A 23,293-nucleotide genomic window follows, 5' to 3' on the forward strand; every position below is an offset into this window, starting at 1 on the left:
CCGGAGCCACGACCGGTCCGGAACGACCATTAAACCGGAGCAATTGGAAACCGGCTGAAAACTGGTGAACCGGACAAAAATCGGTGAATCGGTCAGTCAAAACCGGTAACCCGGTTCAGTCTGGTTCACAAAACCGTTTCAAATAGCATTGTTTCTGTCCAAAAAGGTTTTTCTTTCTGGAGATGAGGCGCACAGAAAGTCAGTATTAAATGTGAAATAAAAGTGTATTGGAGACTTGGAGTAGAAAATAAGAGAAAAATGGAATACATCCTCTCTCTTGTATGTGAAGATGATTGCAACTTTCACATTTTTTCTTTGATTCCTTCCTCTGTTACAAAGAGAAAACGATGAAGAGGCACACAGGAAAGAAAAAGGTTGGTGGCTGCACAAGTTCCTACTCTACCATATATGAGTGCATCAATTTTTAGGTTTTAATATGGGCTTGTTTGTTGGGCTTTATAACAAAGCTACTTTCCTTAAAAAGGGTGTCATTTGACGGAAAAAGCAAAACAATGAGTCTGCTTGGACAAAACTAAATTGTTTTGCTTTCATTATATTTTTTAAAATCTGGCTTCAATTAATTTTTTTAAAGATAAATCATTGTTATCCTTTTTTTAAAAGCATTGCTATCAAATAGTTAAATTTAAAGTGAATCATAACTTTCAGATCATACATATATTTTTTTAATTTATAGATATCATAACTATTATTAAATATTATTTAATGTTATATAAAGTCTTAAGAAAATGTCATTTAATTATTACCGGTTCGACCCCGATTCAACCCCGGTTGAACCTTTGAACCTTAAACCACTAGCTTGACCGGTTTAATGACTGGTCCGGTTTTCAGAACCTTTTTGGACAGAAACAATGATATTTGAAACGGTTTTGTGAACCAGACTGAACCGGGTTACCGGTTTTGACTGACCGGTTCACCGGTTTTTGTTCGGTTCACCAGTTTTCAGCCGGTTTCCAATTGCTCCGGTTTAATGGTCGTTTCGGACCGGTCATGGCTCCGGTTCCCGGTTGAACCGGCCGGTCCGGTCCGGTTTTCAGAACATTGGTTAATTCTAACATCAATATGGTAATGTATTTTTGTCTGGCAAGTGTTTTTGCTTCTCCTGAAAGACATTTAAGACAAAATTCAAGTGCATAATACAAATAAATTAGTGTGTAAAATTGCTATCGCATGAGTGTAGTGAAAGCAAATATCTCCCCAAAAGTGTGGCTATGAAGAATCAAACTCTCAACTAAGGCATTCAAGCAACTACTTTTTACCATTATGATCGGCACTCGTTGGGTTTATAACAAATAACTTAATGGATCTATAATAATAATAATGATTATTATTATTATTTTGGTAAAATGTAGGTATCGAATTTTATTTCTCACAAATGACATATGGCCATCCAAATCACCTTCAAAACATGTGAGGTTCACCTTCATATCCGTGTTGGAAAAATTGTGTGCATGTCAACATTGTGTCGGTAAACAATTTAGTTTCAAATTGTGTAAGGATCACTTTCATATCCGTGTTGAAAGAATTGTGTGTATATCAAACTTCACATTGTGGCGGTAAAGAGTTTAATGTTTTACTTTGTTTAAAGGTAAAGAGGTTAGTAAAAAGTTGAGCTCGTGTTGTTGCTGCTATTATTTTCAGAACAAGTGGTGGATAATTGTTTTTAGGGTTAATCCTCTACTTGGTCCCTGTGGTTGTGTGGCCGTCTGAAATTAGTCCATCCCCGGAAAATCTGAAAATCTAAGTCCTCGTGTTTTGGAAAGTGTGTGGAGCAGGTCCTCGCCGGAGGGACTAATTTCCACACACTTTCCAAACACGAGGACTTAGATTTTCAGATTTTCCGGGGAGGGACTAATTTCAGACGGCCACACAACCACAGGGACCAAGTAGATGATTAACCCTTGTTTTTATTATTTTGAGAACAAGTGGTGGATAATCACCTAAGGTTCCGTCTCAGTTTCGAATTTCCCTGCTTACTATCTATTTCGTTTTAGTAATTCGTATTCGGGGTAGAGCAGACTTAAAATCAAAATTATTATTTATCCACTTTATAAAATTTCTTTATAAAAAATTTCCCTGTTTTATTCACATTTGTTGCATAAAACTTTATATTTTATATACATGGGTGGCATATTATCTGAGCTGACATTTTAATGAGATATAAAAAAATATTCTTCAAACATATTACTGGAAGCCAAGGGAACAAAAGGCTCATGTTAGCTCAATGCACAAACTGATTTTTTCTAGTTTGACAGGAAAAGTATAACGAATGAAATTTGTCAACAAATCTTTAGACATATGCACCTCTTTTATGTCAATGCAAAAAATTAAGAAAGGAACAAATGACCATGATGAAAAAAAAAAACGATTAACTGCAAGAGAAATTCTAATGAAATAGAGAGATCAATTCAAACACAATATTAAGTCTTGTTTTACTTTAGAAGGCTGGCTCATTTCATATCCCATACAACATAATGAAGGCAGAGAAGTCTGTTTGAATCCATTTCAAATGCATTTGCAACTCTGTTTCATTCCATTCCACATCAAACCAGCTACCATGAACCTTCAGCACCTGCTGTTGGATTCTTGAAGGCAGAGAAGTCCCAGTATGTTTTCAACGAAAACGGTGCGTAAACAGTAGAACCTTCTTCAGTAATTTTAGATATCTACAAATTCAACAATATAGATATACTAAACATCAAAAAGAAACAGATAATCCATTCAATTCATCTGAATTTGAAATCTATATTGAGACCCAACAACAGGGGAAGGAAGCAAAATCATTTAGTTGAAATCCAAGCATCAATCCTCATATACACATGATAGTAAGGATGGAAATAAGGTTCTTAGTTTACCGGATTTAGCATCTTCAACATATATATAGTTTAACACGAAAGAATTGTAATATGAATTATGAAATAAGAAGCACAGCAACTGACTGTCACAATGATCACCAACCAACACTAAGGTAGTGTTTGGCCCAACTTATTTGTAGCTTAAAAGCTCCTTAAAAGTAAAAGTTAAAAATAAGAACTAAAATAAAAAGTAAAAAGCTGTTTGTCAATTCATTTTAGAAATTCATCATTTTTTTACAAATCTGTCATAAAAACGGTGTCCAATCCTTAACGAAGTCTATCACCATTTTTTACTGTATCGTCTTTCTCTAATTTCTCAATCCTTTATTTTATTACGACTTTACGAGAATAAATGTATAATCAACTCATCTTCACCAAAATGATATCCACACAGGCGAAGTCAAGGTTGCAGTGTGTGTTCATGTTCACAATCTGTGTCTGGTATATGAATCGCAAGTAACCACATCGAATTGGGCTACGCGCGAGATTAAAGAATCACTGGGAAAAATGAAGGAGACACTGAAACACTAGATAATGTATTAATGATATGTTCATTGCAACCCTAAATTAATTAGTGTTCACAATCACCGAGCAACAAGAGGAAAAGGATCAGTAAAGAATAAACCCTAAATTAATGTATTCAAGACCCAATTGTATCCCCATAATAGAAATGAGCGTTTGACAAATCATAGGTAGAAAATAAGAAAACAAATTACAGCAAAGGTTTGGATGAAGAAGATAATAAATTAGGATTTAATCATACGAAGAGGAAGAAGATGGTTTTTGGAAGATGAGGGGGAGACCGACCCAAAGAATCAGTGGGGGAGGTTGGGATGACTCCAAAAAATAAGTAGCTTTTTAGATAAAAGTGACTCAGATTAACTTTTAATTCTAGAGCTTTTATCAATATTTCCTTCATAAAAATATAAGTAACTTTCATTTTAAGAGCTTCTTTGAAATTCTGTTTGGCCCAACTTTTACTTTTAAGGAACTTTTAAGCTACAAATAAGTTGGGCCAAACCCTACCTAAGAACATAATACAGCAAAAAAATTGGAACTTTTTCACAGATGCTGAACAAGATGATTAGAAACAAGATCAGCAAGTGATAGAACTATATGGTACTCGACAAGCAAGCAAACATCTTCTAGGTGTTTTCACCTTGCAGTTAGTCTTGTAAAATAACTAGCAATGAACCGGATCCCCTGTAGCTAGAGTTGCTTAACTCAGTTATAATATAAGTACGTGTACTTTTTGGTAAAATTAAACAAGTGAACTGATATTACTCTTGCACATATCTAATTTAGTACCAAAAATCATCTGCGGTAAGGAAACACAACACAACCACAGATCGATGGTTATACTATATCATCAATATCATCATATAGTCATTCACTTTCTGCCAGTACAAGGTTCTAAGGTTGCCCTCATTTCGCAGGTAATCAAGGGTTTAATATGTTTTTCGTCTCTGTAAAACTTGTTGCATTTTTATTTTAGTTGCTATCGAAATTTTATTCGTTTTTAGTTCTTACAAAAATACAAAAGTTATGCGGTTTTAGTCTTTCAAGACAAACCATATGACCAATTGTGTAATTTGTAATGACAAAAAAACAAAGGAAGTTGTAATAGGGTCTAAAATAAAAAATACAAATTTTACGGGGATGAAAAACATATTTAACTCAAAAATTAATAATTCTAGGTTTTATTATATGCAAGGAATGTAGGAAACATCCTCATTATTCTGGATTCAGAAATTATTTCACGTAAGTATAATACAGCACTAGGCTGTCCAGAAACCTACCTTTCTATCCTTTGGACTAAAAGTAGAGATAAGACCCATCAGGATCCAACCTCAAGTAGAGGACTAAAGGCAATAGTTAGAGTATACTGTTAATCTTGGCTTAAATATTCTGGTTGTAATCTCATATCCTAGCCTATGTGGATTCACTTATTGACTTGTTAGTTAATTGTAAGCTTACTATACAGCTGAAACAGTTGGATCTCTCACACTGCTATAAGAATTTCCGTCCCTTGTACACACTGTTCAATAAATGAATTCAGAAGATGCCTTTGTAGATGTTTTTCTCACTTTCTAGCAGCTTATTTCAAACAGCTGACACACATAGAAACCTAGGTGCCATGTGATGTGAGTTATTGCATGGCAGCTAAAATCCTACCAATGGAACTTTCTTACAAATGCTATGGCCTGGACTACATCCTTCTCTTGCATTAAATGTGATCTCTAAAGCTTCTAACTAAAATTATGTGGCTCCATAAACAATGACAAGAATATAGAGAAAGTTGAGAAAACTACAAACTAATCACCATTGAATTTCAAAACCTTTTTAGATTCCATCTATAATCCAAAATCAATCAAAATGTTGACTAAAATCTTAAAAGATAAATGAAAAACATGGAAATTTGAGAAGAATGTTCTCCTAAATGTTGCACCTAGCCATTGGAACATGGGCATACTACCACTCAACAGAGGTGAACAAGATACGAACAATAATACAAGATTTCACTTACATCATGTGTTGATGTGTTTTGAAAATTAGTTTGGATAAGTTGTATATAAGGAAGTGGCAGAGGAAGTGCAGAGTGAAGCAATAAAAGGAAACAGGACAAAACCTGAATTTTGTTGACAGCAGACCTATCGCGGTACAAAAGCACGCGCATGCATTTTTCCAGTAACCTGACAGCTTCTTCAAAGGTCAAGTTTTCATGCCATTCATCACGGAGAATTGGCCTAGCAAGATGATTTCCAAGCCCGGTTGCAACATGGTTGTCTTCAAAACTCATGCCAATCATGTTAACCTGAATAAGATGTACAGATAGAAAAAATAAGAAAACCTTGCAGGTACCTTAAAAGTTGAACTGAATAATGAAGACAAAGGCATACCGTGCCAAGGTACTTCTGCCCGTTTTTCACACCACCAAGCACAAGAGAGTTCCACAATGGATTGAACTTGTTGCGTCTATTATACATCATCCTTGTCAAATAGTTGTGCACCTCCTTAGGCCCAAGAGAATTCCCATCATCCCACATGTTGTCATTAAGGCTGCAGCAGTCAAAACTCAACCAACAGTTAATTTGGGAGAAATACATCGTAAGAGAAGTAAGAAATTAAACCAAGAAAAGAAAATAAAGCCTTGCATTATCTGAAATCCACAGTGCATCCTTAGCAACATTTATAATTTAAAAAAGAAGGGTCCTCACATAAGCTCATCAAGGTAGCGTAGAATCTCCTGGAAGTCACTTATTTCCCCGCTAGCACCAAGAAGAGAGTGTTTTCCAATAGGCTTCACACGCTCAACACTCTTGTACCGCAGGGTAGACCCATATGAACCTATTCATTATATCCATCATTGTCATGGCACATTTACAAATCAAATTTCACTTCTACTAAAACCAGCGCTTATAAGGAATCAAATTTGTGCGTTCATTATATTCATCATTATCCAGAATATTTCTTTCTCAAAACGAAAAATAAAACACTAACCGAAATAAATTTTCACCAGAATCAGATTTCGAGCATTTTGGCTTGAACACACAAGTCCAACTCCAATCAAATCCTTAATTAGAAATTGAAGGGAACAAAAGCTAGAAATGCGTTTGGATAAACAGCTTACTTAAGCTGCTTGAGAAACTTATTGAAATAAGCTGAAAATATTGTATATGTAAACCTAAGCTCTGATTCATAAGCTAATCTAAACATCTTACGAAAATAAGCTCAAAGCAGCTTCTAGACACGTCATGAGCTATTCAAATAACCTCTTCGAAACACTAACATAAGTGCTTATGCTATAAAAAATACTCAAATAAATTCTTCTAAATAAGGCTTAAATATAACAGCAGAAGAAGAAGCTAAATATAAACAACCAGAACCAAAGTACACAAAGAATGCTCAAAATAAAAGCAAAACTTGAGTGAGGGAAAGCTATGTTGTTACTATGAATTGAAGAGATTTAGCATCATACCCCCCATATCAGCAGCCATCAAAATCCCATCTTTGTACTTGATAGCGACTACAGAGGATCCAGTAACATATGGATACCTAAAGATGAAGACAAAAATTTAGGGCAAAGAATGAAGAATGCATTTCAAGATTAAAATCAAATTAGTTTAGGGTTTCGATTAAAACCCTAATCTCAGAACAGAAGCGCATTAAGGGAGAGAGAATACATACAGAGTTCTTTGGGTTTCAGCTATGGAGTCCATGACTTGGATCGTTGTTGTTGTCGCAGTCGTAGAGAAGAAGGAAACACAGAACCTGTTGAAGAAGAGAGTTGGCTTAAATATAGGAGAATTCACGTTATAGTTTTCAATATTCATTTAGGTCCTTGTATTATTCAAGTAAGTTTTTTATTTGAAAAAAAAAACCAAAAAAAAATGTAAAATTAAAACACTTGAGACCACTTCTGATTAGGGTAAATTAGGTTATGGGTTTTCTTAAACCAAAAAGCGTTCATCTCTTTCTTCTTCGTTCATACTTCTGATCACTGATCTAGAATTCAAGTCTTTCTACAAAGATTACACCCCGCTTTGAGGGGAACAGAAGCCTCAAAATGCTTCCTGGTGTGAATTTGAGTTGGCCAGTTTTGGGTTGCGTGATTTTCATCAACGTGCGTAGGAAATTCAGTTTGCAAAGCGGTGCAACGTTGATTGTTGGCACGGTTTATGTGTGGGCGCATAATGCGAGCTTGTTTGATGGGTCGGGTGAATGTCACTAGGTTAGCCGGGGCGCCGCCGCCTCAGACCAGTGGCACGTTATCGGGGACTCAGGGTGTCAGTGGATGCATGGTGGGAGAGGTGCTACTTGTGTCTCCGATAATATGAAGCTTCCTGATGATGTTTCCTCACACACCCTCTCAATCTCCTCTTCATCCAATCTAATCTGATTTGGGAACCCTAGATTCATACCCATTAGAAAATCACTTTTGGGGGAAAATCAGTTTTTTTTACAGATGATTAAAAATTGATTATTCTATTAATTTATTTTTTATATTTTCGTAAATGAGTATATATATGTTTTAAAATAACTATTAGTAAATTAATTTTATTGAATAACTTATTTTTTTAAGGGACCCTATTTTAATTAAAATTATGTAGCCAATCAATTGTTTTTAATTTAGTTGTGATAAGTGATAAAAAAAATAGAGATTAACTAAATTAAAGGAAAATGTTTGGTACACACATATCCCCACCTCTTAAAATTTAAGAACTGGTAGGATGGCCTAATTGGAACTTGATGAAACAGAACTTCTGAGCTCAGGGTTCAAATCCTACTGATAACAAATCTTTCAAATAAAAATTTAAGAAGAAAATAAAGTGAAATGAGTGATATGATAAGTGATGTGATAGAATGCAAGAGAGAGATAGAAAGAAAAACAAGGTGAAATTGTGGAAATGATTTGTAAGAGAGAGAAGGTGTGAAAATATCATAACTCCTAAATTAAATAAATATTATTAAAATATTAATTTCTCCAAAGTAATACACCATCCGGTCACAATTATAAGTAAAAAATAACATTTTAGATTCACTGAATAAATGATGTATTTAGTCATTATTATAGGCTAGATACATCATTTATTGAATGAATCTAAAAACTTTTTTTTTTGCTTATAATAGTGATCGGAGGGTGTATATGTTTAAATTATTATATAAGTAGACAAATGATTTTAATAATCCATGATAATAGAAAATTAGTCTATTACTATTAATAAATTAATATTTATAAGTGAGTAGTCTATATTAATGAATAATTATTTATTTATTTTTACTTTAATTAAAAATAATATTTTTCTATTGTGTCAGGATCAGTTCTATCTTAGCTTCCTCCTCGGGATAATTTTTACACATAATATAGATATAGAATAAGAGACATGATAGTGTTATCATATCCTGCTGACACAACAAACACATAGCAATAAAATGATTACTTTCATATATCCCGTCATTCCTTATCCTGTCTAGGACCCTATATTAATATATCCATACATTCATGTTCACATGTTGTGCTAAACGCTGTGTCAATCAATATAGCTACTTTTGCTCTGTTTCGCTTTCAAAATTTCCCATGGCCCCTCATTCATTAGAAGAGTCAAGTACAAAACTTGCCAGCAATGAAGACAATCATCTTAAACAACCACAACAAGGAGAAGAAGAAGAAGAGGAAGATGGATTCCTGTTTGGCATGCAAATAATGGGTTCATTTGTGGTTCCATTGGCTCTGCGATCAGCGATTGACCTTGGAGTTTTTGACATTCTAGCCAAAGCTGGTGAAGGTGCTAAGCTCTCTGCAAACGATATTGCACTTGAGATTGGTACCAACAACCCTGAAGCACCTGCAATGCTGGATCGTCTTCTCAGGATGCTGGCTAGTCACTCTCTGTTATCTTGCTCTGTTTCTGTCTCTGATCAACATTCACAGAGATTCTACAGCCTCTCCCATGGCTCCAAATATTTTGTCACCAATGCTGATGGTGTTTCCTTGGGAGCTACCTTGGCCTTGCTTATAGACAACGTCTTCTACCAAAGCTGGTAATTGTACTTTAGCTTATAGTTATGACTTATGCCCTCCTTTGACAAGAACATTTTCTATACTCTGGTCTGTTCAACAAAACAGAAAAGAAAAAAAACATTATTTTCTTTTTTCCTTGTGAAAAGTTGTCTTTGGATTTTTAGTTCATGTTTGAAAATCGGTCAATTTGATATAAAACTTAAATATGAAGAGAAGCTTTTACAAGTTCTTTTTAGGTGTCATAATTGATTCGGAAGAAAAAGAGAGTGATCTAAAAATATAATTATTAGTCCACGTTTGAAAGAGTTTATTTGAGTTTATATGAGTTGTTTTAAGCCTATTTTTATACTCATATTAGGTCCATTTGTAATACTTATTTTGTGAAATATTCGCTTAATTTTTTAAAATAATCAATGTACTTTTTTGAATTGTTTGTGTATGCTTTAACAAAAACAATTTTTTTTTGAAGTTATTTCTAGCAACTTTTGGAAAAATTATTTCTAGTAACTTTTAAAATGAAAAATAATAATGATATTTGTACACAAACAAAGTTAATTTCTGGTTTTCAAAAATCTCTTAAAATAAAACCAACTTTTTATTCAAGTCTAAAATCACTTATTTTTTAAGCAGAAACAAATGAGTCCATATTTAACTTATAAATAAACATATACATATATAAACTACTTTGGGCTTATTTACATGATAAAGTGAATAGTGTTATAAGTTGACCCAAATGCACTCTCTTTTGTTTTGAGTTTTGAATTTTAACTGAAGATTTGGTGAAATGTCTTATATCATTAAGCTATGATGTATCATATATTAGGACTGAACTGAAAGGTGCAATCCTGGAAGGAGGTGTACCATTCAACAGGGTTCATGGCATGCATGCTTTTGAATACCCAAATGTGGATCCAAGGTTCAATGATGTTTTCAACAAAGCTATGGTCAACTCAACCACTTTAACTATGAAAAGGATTCTTGAATTATACAATGGATTTGAGCACATCACTAAGCTGGTGGATGTTGGTGGTGGTCTTGGAATCAATCTTAAATTGGTCACCTCCAAATACCCTCATGTCCAAGGTGTTAATTTTGACTTGCCTCATGTCATACAACATGCACCTGTGTATGCAGGTATATATCTCCAGGAATTTAATCATGTATAGATTAATTTTTCATAAAACAAATATCTACATGTTGACCATTGAATTGACAATAATTCCAATATTCCTGTAGGGGTGGAGCATGTGGGAGGAGATATGTTTGAAAGCGTTCCCACTGGGGATGCAATTTTCATGAAGGTAGGCTTATCAAAGCTTATTTTGCAGACGTTATTCATCTTAAATTTCTCACTGTTTAGTGTCCACAATTAACTAATTCATTGAAATTTCAATCACTTTTAACAAAAGAAAAAGAAGTATTTGACATCATAGCTTTGGTGAATCAATATTTTGCAGTGGATACTTCATGATTGGAGTGATGAACACTGCCTGAAGCTGTTGAAGAATTGCTACAAAGCTATTCCTGATGATGGAAAGGTTATTGTTGTGGACTCAGTTGTGCCTGCTGTGCCCGAGACAACAACTGCAGCAAAGAATGTTTTCAATTCTGACCTCATAATGATGACACAAAACCCAGGAGGAAAAGAACGAACCGAGCATGAATTCATGGAATTGGCTAAAGGATCTGGATTTAGGGGCATCAGATTCGTTTGCTCTGTCTCTGGCCTCTGGGTTATGGAGTTCTTTAAGTAACTTCCCACACCTTTACCAGTTCATGTTCAAATTGTCTTGTAATATATATCATAAAGAATTGTCCTGTTAGTAAACTGTTGAATTAAATGCACAAGGCGCTTTCCTGTTTCAATGTTCCCTACTCTCTATGTAGCTCCCACAGAAAATGCAATGATAGTGCACTCTTTAGCAGGCAGATCTCAATAATGTAGTCTTCAAGGTGATTGAATACGGTTCCATAAACAGATAAACTCATTCATAATCAAAAGAATATCGAAGAAATGACATTTTATTGAAGGAGATTATATATGCATGAAGCTAGATTACAATTACATGGGATAAAGTGTGGTCAGAAGTTTATTGGACTAAATGAAGCATGGTTGCATGGCATCTTCAACACAAAGCTGCAATTAGATCTCTTTTTATGTGAACACCATCTCAATCAGCAGCAATTTCTCACTCTCTCAGCTGCTCCCAGTTATTTCGTTAATTGTTTCTTTTACTTTCCGAAACAGAGCTTCCCTGTAATTATTGAGCCTACCGGTCAGGCTTGAAAACTAGGTTCTTGTAAGCAAACCACTGCAAAGAAAGACAAATAAGTAGATGTTGGTCCTAAGTCCAAACTTAACACTAAAATCTTATCCAACTAGTAAAGTGTAATGGACAGAAACAAACAGATAGTCTTAATTGTAAAAAAAAAAAACGATCATATCAAGTTTCATCATCTCACTATTGATTTTGGTATATTAATAAGTAAAGAAATAAAAGAAAATTAAATTAATGCTTAAATGGTGAAAATTGACATGGTCAAGTTTTTTTATGATTGAGAGGAACTTAATTCATAATGGATTACTCACCCCAGTGTAGTCAATGCCTACAACCTCAAGTACCCCAGGAACTAATGGAATCCTATCAATTGCCTGTTACAAGATAGTCAAATGCATTATCATCACAAAGTAATTAATGTTAGGGCCACAGGAATAGTCAAGGTTAATGATAATTAATTAGAGAATGCAAATTGAGAATTTAAGTAACCTACTGAGATCACCCCAGCTGAGCCCCATAATGCAACAAAACCAGCTACACCTAGTGAACTCACTGTATATTTGTCTTCAACTTTCTCCCACTGTGCAGTCAAAATTTGGCTAAGTCAAGTCAGCACTAATACTGAAAAAACTTCCCTTAAACACTAACTAAAATAGTTAACTAATTTGTCTTTTAAAAGAATTCAAGCTTTTGATGGATTTAAACTATACTTTTGATAGATGTAAACCACATAAGGCAGTATATAAATTTTTTATTTTATCATTGTATGATGGAGCAAAGGTAAGAAAGTAGAAGCAGATTGGCAAATCATGCCCAAATATTTGAGTAAGTAGTCATCAGTGAGCTCATTCATTCTTGCTGCAGAATTTGCATCAAAGATACAAAAAAGGCTGAAATCAACATCCAAAACACCAGTATGAATTCGGCACCAATAAACTTGGATCTTATATTGAGATTGTCTAGTCAGGTTCAATTTTCATGTGTCTACAAGTGCTCATTAAGCATGTTCTTGTAAGTAATGGTGAATGACTGAGCGCATATACCACTAATTATAGCAAACTAGAAATTGGATTGGCAATTGGTGATTTTCTTAAGGTTAGATACTAGACCATAAGTTATGTACCAAATCAAAATAGAGAATGAAAGTTTAACCAGAATGTTACTTGAAAAAGGAAATGGCATTAACAAAACGTGAGCCAGAAAGCTTCAATTTTACTTTCCATCATCTTCAGAGTCACAAGCTCCTTCGCCTTCAACCTTTGGAATGGAAAATTTTCTAAGGTTCCTCTTTCTTATAGGAAATAAAGTAACACATTCATGCTTTGGTTTACCTCTTCAGATGTGCTCTAATTCAATTTTCTTGACAGCTCAAGTCATTTATTCTTAACTGATTTGGGAAATGCATAGGAACCTTTTATATTTTAACAAAGTAATTTGTTTATCTTTGGTTGAGCTTCTTAAGCACAAGGAGAGTTTGATCATTACTTTCACCCTCACTGCCAGTGTAAAACAACTTTGTTTCAAATAATTGTCCATATGCTAGACTAAATCTAATTTCAAGTCTTGGTACCGAGTACGCACTTCAATATGCGAGAACAGAAACAATGTACAAAGTACAACAAGCAAATTATTAATTAGTGGCAAGTTAGTCCTACATCGATTATGTTTTCAGATGAACTTATTCCCAGACTTATTCTCAGCAAGATATTAATAGCAGCTTCTTCACTAGTAATTATCATATATGCATCTTTTCAAAAAAAAAATTATCATATATGCAAAATGTCTATATTATTCTCACATATAAATTTGTAACACGCCTCAATTTCAAGCTTCTTTGTTTTAGTCCCACATCACCTAAAGAGATTATAGAACGGATTGCATGATAAAAGTGATAGTAATTTGTGTAAAAGAATTCAAAATTTGATTAGACAAGCTTTTGATAAATATATAAACCACAAAAAGCCGTATATATTTTTTTTATAAGCCAAAAATTGCATTAAAAAGCAGCATATAATTTTCTTATTTTATTCTGTCAAAAAAATATCTTATTTTGTCATTGTAGTAACTAAGCAGACTTACATTCAATGGGTTTATTAGTGATGAAAGATGTTAAGTATAATAAGATGCAGAAGTATGAAAATTACCAAACAACTTTAATTTTATTTTTAACTTTTCCTTATAAGTGATTTTTAAGCCTTAAAAAAGTTAGGCCAAACGCAAATAGATAGAGGAAAAGCATGTGTTGTTTTTATATATATAAGAAAAGGATTGGAGGTAATAGTAGAAAAAGAGGAAAAATGTTTTCCTCCGGCATTCCGGCATTGTTGTAGAGATTCCTTTATGTTTAGGTTTTGAGTGCTCATTACTTTGCATGCGGCTGTGTTAATCTTGGGGAGCAAACCCAGCAATAGATTGCACCGGAGGTCTGTTGGAATTTTTGCTTTCAAGGCAGTGGTTCGTCAACGGCCCAACTTCCTACCTTAATTTCCAAACATGAAACTCGATTATCATTAACTCCTAAATTGGATCCGCATTCATTGCTTTCTTAGAATTTGGCTAAGAATAAGAAAGATTTTTGAGCAATGTGGGATTTGAGTAATGATGTGAGTACCTCATTTTATAAAAGATGTGTACCATGTGCTGGTTGGTTGGGCATGGAGTGAATTAAAACACTTTCATGATCATCTTCGGTGGATTGCTTGCTTCTTTGATTCCTTCTATTTACACACTTTTTTTCAAATAACTGTTGCAAAATATTCACTAGTACGCAGTTCGATATGGGAGAACGGAAACCATGTACAAAGATGGTATAACAGCAAAATATTAACTAGGTGCAGTAGCCACGTTAGTCCCACATCGATTATGTTTTAATATGTATGTCAAATGCAATCTATAAATAAGAACGACTAGATCATGAAAAAACATGCTGGTTTTGCAAGTTTGGCTTTAAAGTGATGGACACATTTTGAGATTATAGAGGTTAAGGTGGATCCACCGCACTCCTCTGTAATCTTTTAGTGTGCTCCAATTGTGCTCCAATTCTTTAAAGTGATCAAACAGAGTGCAAAACCATAATCCAATTCTTTAAAGTGATCAAACAGAGTGCAAAACCATAAAAATAGTTTGAAGAATTATAGTTAACAAGACTACCAGAGGCAAAGCATGGATAGTGATGTGTGATGTTGTTTATTTCCAAGTAAGTCATTGACATAATTTCTTCGTACACATGAACTACAACTTTTTACAAACCATCTATTGGCGGTAAGAAAGAATTTTAGTTTTTATCCTGTACATTCATATATGTAAGGCAGAAATCATTTTGCTGGATTATCATTAACATTTTCGGAATTCTTATATAAATTTGAAATTGATTGCAAGATCAAACATAACTCACATAAGGAACTTGGTTGAATAAACTCGATTTTTGAGCGATGTGGGACATGAATAATGATTTGAGAAGGAGAATAAGCTTATTACCTCCTTTGATAATGATGTGTACCATGTGCTGGTTGGTTGGGCATGGAGTGAAATAACACACTTTCATGAACATCTTTGGTGGATTGCAAGCTCCTTTGATTCCTTCTATTTACAATTCACTGAGAATAATGATTGCAAACTAGATGACAGCAAAACATTACTTTCTCTCGCACTACCCATTTTAGTCCTACTTAGTTATCATCTCGTGATACATTTGATGGTCTCCTATACAATTGGCACGTAAATTCATTTTGTTCTGATTGATTTAGGAAATTTATGAGGGTGAAAAATGCAGGCTCAAATGAGTTTTTTGTATGTCATACTAAATAAGTTAGTCCCACACCGATTATGTCTACTTAAACAATGACACATTCAAGCTTTGATATATCATGTAATCTGATTCAACTTTCTTGACATAATGAATAGAGTTGGAAACATCCACTTTCCATTGCCAGCTAAAGTCATTTCCTTTTAACTGATTCAGGAAATGCATGAGGCTCTTCTTTTTTCAACAAAGTAATTTAGTTTTCTTGGTTCAGCTTCTCGAACAATTGGACGGTTTGATCATTATTTTTAAGGAGCATCCTACCTAACTCTTCAAAACAATGGTAGCATGTAATCGTAAAGTGACATGTAACCCCATATCTAGTGAACATGGAAGAAAAGAAACAACAATTGTGATTCTATTCCTATCTGAATGACAGGTTTGATGGGTAAATCCATCAAGGCGAGACTTTGATTATGCTCTCATATGTAAGTCATTTCAGAAAACTCTTGCTTTTTCCTAGATCCACAGTCTCAAAACTCTTCCTTATTAGATTTCAAGAACTTATCTCGCATGTAAAGTTATTTTTTCTTAATTAACATGAAAAAAGTAGCAGGTTGATGAAAATGTTGCAAATGTTATGAGTTCGCCCTTCAGAATTTGGAGTGCCAGTTTATGAATCAGGGGTTTAACTAGTGGTTTTTCTCCATTAGAATTTTCAGCAAGGAAACATTAGAAAATCATGACACTAGCAAATAATACAAGTACAGGATCGGTTCTTGGCATTCATGATCTGCTAAATAATCAATGTTTATGAGCACGCTTCCTAACAACTTGAGCAAGTTGATAATATTATTTCACAAGAACCAACGAGAAAATAAAACTGAGACTAAGCAGCAAAAGATTGATGATTTTTCTGATTCAAGGCTCAAAGACCATGCTCTCTGCTTCTCGCTTGGTAGCTTCAAAGAGCACAGATGAAAGATAACGCTCTCCAAAGCTTGGGAAGACCACCTAGTCAGGCATTCAATGGGCTTATTAGTGATTGAACATGGTAAATATAATAAGAGAGTGATATTGAAAGGAGTAAATTTTCTCTTTAATTCCAATTATGCATTTTATTAGGAAGCTTCAAGAAAATCAGGTGAAAATACTGCTTATCAGAAATCTGCTGTTGTGCACACAGCCAATCATCAGAAAACAACTAAAGTACTCTTAATATATAAAGTGCTTATACATCTACAAAAATGACATCAACTGTGTGTGCAGTTAGAGCCATTAACTGCATCTATAGCAATGAAACCTCAAATAGCTAATGCCAGAAGCTTCTTCTAATGATCAGCAATTAAAGAAACAACTTTTCAAAAATCTTTTAAGCACATTGATATTGCACCTAAAGCAGCACTGCTGACAACAAAAGAAAATATGATGCCAGATGAAAAGTAGATAAACTTACAACAATGAGTTTTCCATCATTTTCTGGCCTCCTTGCAAGCTTAATTGCAGCGGCAGCCGCAGCACCAGATGATATCCCCACCTGAAATATAATTAGAATAGAAAAAAATTGCATTAAAAACACTGCGTCCCCCTTTCTTCGCTTTCACAAAAGCACACAAACCAAAAGATATACATCAAAGCAAAGCCAATACACAGAAGAGAGATAAGACCACTAAGGAGTCCATTTTATAATCCATATGAACTTACCAGTAAACCTTCTTTCAAAGCAAGAAGTTTAGCTGTTTCAACAGCTTCTTCACTTGAAACCTACAAAAACAGTTAAAAACAAGTTACTTTCTTATACATGAAGTGAATTAAGTCAACTAACTCACTTCTTCCTGCCTTCAAATTGAAGCTTTTTGTTTTAGTCCCGCTTTACCAAGCAGAGGGGAAAGAGAAGATATGACAGATTGCACACTCATGTTAATTAAAATTGAAGTACCATTTTCCTTGAAGTAGTTCAAAGTTTATTCCCAACAGTCTAACACTTAATAGTAACATACAAATATTAGAATTTGTATTTTGCTTTGTTTGTAAGCTCACACTATGTTCTCTTGTCACATTTTGCATGTATTCTTAGTGCAACATTGGACTTCTTTTGCAAAGATTAAGTGCATGTTTGGAAATCCTTATACAATTGATTATAAAGCCAAAATCAATTATGGGGAGAAACTTGTGTGAGTGGCTTCTCAATCTAAGGAAATAGAATCTGATTCGAACATGCTATAAAAATATTAGGAGTAAGAATAGAAGAACGCCAGGCTATCTTACAATCAAGAGAATCTCTGTTTATTTGAACACAAAAGAACTTAACAAAAGGTTTGTGGCTTACTTGAACAACTTCATCAAGAATATCAACGTCCAAAATGCCAGGGATGAATCCAGCACCAATTCCTTGGATCTTATGAGGGCCTTATATCCATTTAACAAACATGCATTTGTCAGCGGAAAGATACATAAAATGAGGCAGGCATTTGATTAATCTAAACCATAAAATGTACTGTTTGAATTTATTTTTTCTTGTCATTGTAGGAGGGAAGCAAAGGTAAGGAATCAAGTAAAAGCAGCCAGGTCATGTAGTCAGATACCATTTTGAATTCAGAAGTAAGCACACAAGTACACAGTATTCAAGTGTTTACAAGTTCTCATTAAGCACATGCATTATCCATGTAGTAATGATGAATGGCAGAGCACACATGCCTTTAAACATAGGAAACTAGGAATTAGATTTGCCAATGATGGTTTAAATTAAAGATTATGTAATAGACCATGAGGTGTGTACAACACTTAACCCCTATTTATACTAATTAGATTCATAATCCTAATCAAACAGGAAAACAAATCATCATTTATATGAAGACTAGTACTAAGAGACCATATGAGATACAATAAGATATTGGAAGACATTTTCTAAATACTCTAGCTGGTGTAACAATAGGAGACAATTGCCATGAATGAAAAAAAATAAAAAAATCAACACTCACCAGGTTTCCCTCCAGACAGTATTGCACTTTCAGATGGTTCAACACCATATAGCTAAAGAATAAAGAAAGAGTAATCAGAAAAACAGGTGGAAATTTAGAAAAGACTAACATACAATCAGAAAATTAAAAGCCTAACCTTGACACCAGGGTTCTGCTCTTTCAGATATTTCCCAGCACCTGTTATTGTACCTCCAGTCCCTATCCCAGAAACAAGAGCATCAACCTTCCCATTGGAGCTCTTCCAAATTTCTGGTCCAGTGGTCTCATAATGGACCTAAAAATAGAAGCAAGAAAGAGTGTGTAAATACTCTTCAATCAACTGATCCCCCAAACACAGCACATTGACAAACAGTATTGATACTTAGACCCCAAACAATCAGGCACTCAATTTTCTCTCTATCTCTCTTTTCTTATCACATCACATCATATATCACATCCATTACTTTTTTCTCTCTTCTTTTTCTTTCTCACTTTGGCTGTATATTGGGTGTTTGCACTATGCGCATGTTTATGAATCATTTTCCTTCACAAAATACCTTTGGGTTGGCAGGATTTTCAAACTGTTGAAGAATATAAGAATTGGGAGTCTTTTCCCGTATCTCCTCAGCCTTCTGAACAGCTCCCTTCATACCCCTGGCTGGGTCTGTGAGCACCAACTCAGCTCCGAAAGCTCGAAGAATGGTTCTTCTTTCTAGACTCATAGAAGAAGGCATGGTTATAATAAGTTTATAACCTTTAGCAGCTGCCATGAATGCCAAACCTATGCCAGTGTTTCCACTCGTAGCCTCAATGAGGACACTCTACAAATTGATCAACAACAAACCATATCAATACCCAAGTAATCGGTAACAGCCTTACATGAATCAAGTTTCCTACATACTACTCCTGTTTAGACGTTTGAAAGTTTGAAAGCAATAGGATGTTAGAATCAACAGAATTAATTAACTGCTACTCATACAATATACCCTCAAAATCAGAAAGAACTAGTATAAGGAAGCTTCAACATGAATTCAAATTTACAAGAAAGAAAGGACAATCCAAAACAAGAACTAACTTCACCCGGTTTAATGAGCCCCTTCTCTTCAGCATCTGCAATCATGCTATATCCTATCCTGTAGGAAAATAAAATTATACATTAATAAAAAGGAGTTTTTTATATACTTATTACTTATAATTGCATTAGACAGATAAACGAATTGGGACTCAATAACTTCTATTCCAAAACTTCCATCAATCTAGGCATTTATTCTGAAGGGTGTGAAGATTCAGAGTCCAGCAAATCAAGAGTAAGGCTGCGTTTGAAATAACTTATTTGAGCTTATCTTATTGTATGAGCATTTTATGTTCGGGTAAACTTCTGAAAAATATCTTATGACCTATAAGCTATTTTGAGTTTATTTCATAAGCTGGTCAAATTAGCTTATGCAGGTGCTTATACTTATCTATAATCTATTTTGAGCTTATTTCAATAAGTTTCTCAAAAAATACTCTATAAGTGTTCAATTAAGTTATTTAACCAAACACAACCTAAATGGTTAGACGCTGGTTAGACGCCAATTTGCTAGCTCACTTTCCAATATAAGAATGGAGAAATCTGTATACCTGTCTTTGACACTAGAGCAGGGTTCCATCATTTCCAGCTTAGCAGCAATTCGACCAACACAGCCATCTACGATACGGTTGAGATATACCAATGGAGTGTTGCCAATTAACTGCACATTTCATAAACGAATTCACATGTAACTAAGCTAGATTGTTCATCACAGAGACAAAAAAGAACATAACTGAATATGGCTTACTTCAGTGACATCATTAGCGATGGTAGTCTTCTCTTCCGCCATTTTCAGCAAAGCACTGCAATTCTGCAAATACAAGCAGAATTCAGAAAGACAAAAAAATCCTGATAATTATAAATATAATTCATTGTCTGGACTTGGATTAGTTGAGTTGCAGAGTTGACATATGTAATATATGTGTCCTGTGATGATCAACAATTGAATTTCCACTAAGATAAAATTTGCTCATAAATAACCTGTTTGGAAAACCTTCTACAATTGATTCTAAAGTCAAAATCAATTATGCGAAGAATCTTATGTGGCTTCTGGGTGCCAGAATTAATTCTGAAGAAAAATAAACTGATTCAAACATGCTATATAACAAACAGGTGGTGATCGGTGCAGGAAAAGCATATATATAAAAATAGAAAGAAAAGAAATTTTGGGGCAGCAATCAATAAGGTAAGCAGAGTTCAGTAACCCCTAAGGTGAATTGAAGATAATTCAAAGAGTCAAAACATATAAACAGCATAAAATATTGAAAGTAGTGAGTAGGGAAATGAATGGCTAACCTCAAGAGAACAGAACAGAACAGCAAGAACCTTATCCAGGCAGAGAACGCTGAGAAGAGTTATATAATGAAGAAGACGAGGAAAACAATGTGTGTGACTATGTGCTGTGTGTGAGGGACTTCGCTTGTTTTCTTGTGTGATTTGGCTGGAATGATTAGCAGTATTATGTTATTGCCATCTTTTGCACGTCTAATTCATCTTTATCAATTTGACAAACTCGTTGGAAATTCATGAATGAATGTAGACTGTTTCAAATAAAAAATGAATGAATGTAGACAACAAGAAAAAAACTCCAAAAGGTAGCTGGCTCTTCGAGAAAAATTTGTATATTATATTGCAATCAGATGAAATGAAATAAAAAAAAATTACACTATTTCAGATAAAGACAGATTCTTTACGTTACATTTTTTGGGGTCAAATATTACATACTCCAATTTTTTAAAGGAATATTACATACTTAATTTATAATTTATAAGTGACTCTCTTCGGATTGGACTACTTCTCTTCAAAATATTGTGTATTCAATTTTTACTACCGATTTAGGGAGATGTTAGTGGATGAGGTGTAAGAACCTCTATAAACAGCATATAGTTTTGTAAGTGTACTCTCACTTGGGATAGTAACCGGAACCGAACCCATCCAAATTTTTAATCATTGAAAAAATTATCAAAAAAAAAAGTCATAAAGAATATTTAATAAAATGAAATGAAACATATTGTATATGTTTTTTTGGTACACTTGGAACATATTGTATATATTTGAATCTGTTTTATAATATTTTAACAATTAAAATTATTCATATTTTCTTTTGTTACATCAATTTTTTTTTTGGTTACATCATTCATATGTTTCTTCAATACAAAGATAATTTTGGACTTGGTAAATTAAATGTATGTACAGCAATTTTTATTATACAGCAATTTTTTTTAGATTTCTTTTTATAGTTTATTTTTTCACTTTTTTAGTTTTCATATTTTTTTATCTTTATGATTATGCATAAATATCCCTCTCTTTTTCCTTTTATTTTTTCCCTTTTCATTTTTATCCCTACCCTTGATATACCGTCTACCAAACAAAAATCATATTTGATATACCTTTACTAAAAAAGTCATATTTGATATACATGGAAAAGAACATTTGTACATATTGAGTAAATTGCACTTTTAACTTGATTTGTCCAACTTAAAAGGGTATGTTTGGTGCGACGTATAGTATAAGGCCTGATAGTATAAGACCTGATAGTATAAGCCTTGATAAGTTTCTTATATTATACAACGTTTGGCCATACACTGTATACCATATCATTTAAATTCATACAATCTTATATTTGGTGAAGTATCCAATAATGATAGATAATAAATGTGGTTATACGGTGGTGGCAGTGATAGTACTGAATGTGGGGGTAGTGGTGGTGGTTTCGACGGCATGGTGGTGGCGGCAGCGGTAGGGTAGCGGTGGTGATGGTAGTGGAAGAGGACGGTGGTTGTGGCAGTAGGGTGTCAGTGTCGGTAGAGTGGTGGTGATGGAGGAGAACGGTGGTTGTGATGGTTGTAGGGTGGTGGTGGTGGCGGCGGTAGGGTGGTTGTGGTGGCAGTAGGGTGTTGGTGGCGGTAGGGTGGTGGTGGTGGAGGAAAATGGTGGTTGTAGCGGCGGTAGGGTGGTGGTGGCGGAGGTAGAAGGTGGTGGTGATGATGGCGATGGTGGTAGAGGATGGATAGTGGTGGTATCGGCGGCAATGGCGGTGGTGGTGTCGGTGGTGGGGGAGGACAGTGGTTGCAGTGGCGGTTGGGTGGTGGCGACGATGTTGGTGGTGGCGCTAGTGTCGGTGGTGGCGCTGACGATGGTAGTGGTGGTGGTGGTGGTGGAGAGAGGTGGTTGTGGTGGTCGTAGGGTGGTGGCGGCAACAATGGAGATGGTGGTGGTCGTGGTAGTGGTGGTGGAGGGTGAATGGTGGAAGTAGTGGAGGGTGGTGGTGATAGTGGCTTATACGTCAAATATTATCAGGCTTTATCCATCACCTACATGATGGATTAAATAATACATCATTTTAATGTATAAGGGCGAGTTGATGGATAAGCTTATACAATACAATGTTAGCATCAAACAATGGATAAACTCATAATGTATTGTATAAGCTTATACAATCATGCCTAATACGGCATACCAAACGAGCCCTAAGGTAATGAAAAGCATGTGAATTATTGATCGTCAACTCATTTTTTTTCAAATCAATGATTAGCATGCATTTAAAAGGTTTAATTTTTTTTATGAGGGTCGTTGGCTTCACAACCCAACAACCAAGAAAAAACAACTACAAACCTATAGAAAACACAGTTGAGGCAGCATCTGAAGCAAAAGCAACATAATAGAAAATAGAAAAGATCTCAAAAACTGACAAATCTAAGCGCCCCCTCAACCCATGCTTTCTCAGCATATTTGCAACTGCATTGGCCTCATGAAAAACATAACCCTAACCTACATGAGTAAAATCCCGCAAGTGAATCTGATTGACAAGGGGAGCACAAGAATGTGTAGCCTCACACATTTG

The 23,293-nt window shown here is 34.6% G+C and overlaps 3 protein-coding genes and 2 long non-coding RNA genes across 5 annotated transcripts; 2 read left to right on the top strand and 3 right to left on the bottom strand.

Moving 5' to 3' along the window:
* Positions 1–2,386: 2,386 nt before the first annotated feature.
* LOC130731238 (proteasome subunit beta type-4-like) lies at positions 2,387–7,215 on the bottom strand. The gene is made up of 6 exons (XM_057583466.1): positions 7,062–7,215; positions 6,853–6,929; positions 6,092–6,221; positions 5,774–5,933; positions 5,503–5,688; positions 2,387–2,684 (listed from the first exon to the last, which is right to left on the bottom strand). The coding sequence occupies exons 1-6, from the start codon at positions 7,205–7,207 to the stop codon at positions 2,571–2,573; spliced, it is 813 nt and encodes a 270-aa protein (XP_057439449.1). The 5' UTR covers positions 7,208–7,215; the 3' UTR covers positions 2,387–2,570.
* A 1,664-nt stretch (positions 7,216–8,879) lies between these two features.
* On the top strand, positions 8,880–11,262 carry LOC130731239 (anthranilate N-methyltransferase-like). Its single transcript, XM_057583467.1, has 4 exons — positions 8,880–9,416; positions 10,220–10,530; positions 10,633–10,697; positions 10,854–11,262. The coding sequence occupies exons 1-4, from the start codon at positions 8,953–8,955 to the stop codon at positions 11,148–11,150; spliced, it is 1,137 nt and encodes a 378-aa protein (XP_057439450.1). The 5' UTR covers positions 8,880–8,952; the 3' UTR covers positions 11,151–11,262.
* Positions 11,263–11,401: 139 nt separating this feature from the next.
* On the bottom strand, positions 11,402–12,255 carry LOC130731240 (uncharacterized). The gene is made up of 3 exons (XR_009016618.1): positions 12,169–12,255; positions 11,987–12,049; positions 11,402–11,708 (listed from the first exon to the last, which is right to left on the bottom strand). It is a non-coding gene; the product is annotated as an uncharacterized LOC130731240 (long non-coding RNA).
* Positions 12,256–14,615: 2,360 nt separating this feature from the next.
* Positions 14,616–16,332, top strand: LOC130731246 (uncharacterized). The gene is made up of 3 exons (XR_009016619.1): positions 14,616–14,871; positions 15,637–15,905; positions 16,034–16,332. It is a non-coding gene; the product is annotated as an uncharacterized LOC130731246 (long non-coding RNA).
* On the bottom strand, positions 16,174–21,025 carry LOC130731244 (cysteine synthase). Its single transcript, XM_057583471.1, has 11 exons — positions 20,746–21,025; positions 20,198–20,260; positions 20,001–20,110; positions 19,453–19,510; positions 18,935–19,198; positions 18,535–18,672; positions 18,399–18,450; positions 17,747–17,826; positions 17,122–17,181; positions 16,874–16,954; positions 16,174–16,431 (listed from the first exon to the last, which is right to left on the bottom strand). Exons 2-11 carry the CDS (start codon positions 20,237–20,239, stop codon positions 16,339–16,341), a joined length of 978 nt encoding a protein of 325 aa, XP_057439454.1. The 5' UTR covers positions 20,240–20,260; positions 20,746–21,025; the 3' UTR covers positions 16,174–16,338.
* Between the last annotated feature and the right edge of the window lie 2,268 nt (positions 21,026–23,293).

This window comes from Lotus japonicus, chromosome 1 (assembly GCF_012489685.1).
Source record: "Lotus japonicus ecotype B-129 chromosome 1, LjGifu_v1.2".
NCBI classification, from domain to species: domain Eukaryota; kingdom Viridiplantae; phylum Streptophyta; class Magnoliopsida; order Fabales; family Fabaceae; genus Lotus; species Lotus japonicus.

Coding starts and splice junctions, on each gene's coding strand:
- LOC130731238 (XM_057583466.1), bottom strand. CDS start 7,207: ATGAATATTGAAAACTATAACGTGAATTCTCCTATATTTAAGCCAACT. Junction 6,222..6,852: donor GATGGCTGCTGATATGGGGG/GTATGATGCTAA, acceptor TATAATGAATAG/GTTCATATGGGTCTACCCTG. Junction 5,934..6,091: donor CGCTACCTTGATGAGCTTAT/GTGAGGACCCTT, acceptor TGACTGCTGCAG/CCTTAATGACAACATGTGGG.
- LOC130731239 (XM_057583467.1), top strand. CDS start 8,953: ATGGCCCCTCATTCATTAGAAGAGTCAAGTACAAAACTTGCCAGCAAT. Junction 10,531..10,632: donor ACATGCACCTGTGTATGCAG/GTATATATCTCC, acceptor ATATTCCTGTAG/GGGTGGAGCATGTGGGAGGA. Junction 10,698..10,853: donor GGGATGCAATTTTCATGAAG/GTAGGCTTATCA, acceptor AATATTTTGCAG/TGGATACTTCATGATTGGAG.
- LOC130731244 (XM_057583471.1), bottom strand. CDS start 20,239: ATGGCGGAAGAGAAGACTACCATCGCTAATGATGTCACTGAA. Junction 18,673..18,934: donor AAAATCCTGCCAACCCAAAG/GTATTTTGTGAA, acceptor TTCTATTTTTAG/GTCCATTATGAGACCACTGG. Junction 18,451..18,534: donor AGCAGAACCCTGGTGTCAAG/GTTAGGCTTTTA, acceptor TTTATTCTTTAG/CTATATGGTGTTGAACCATC.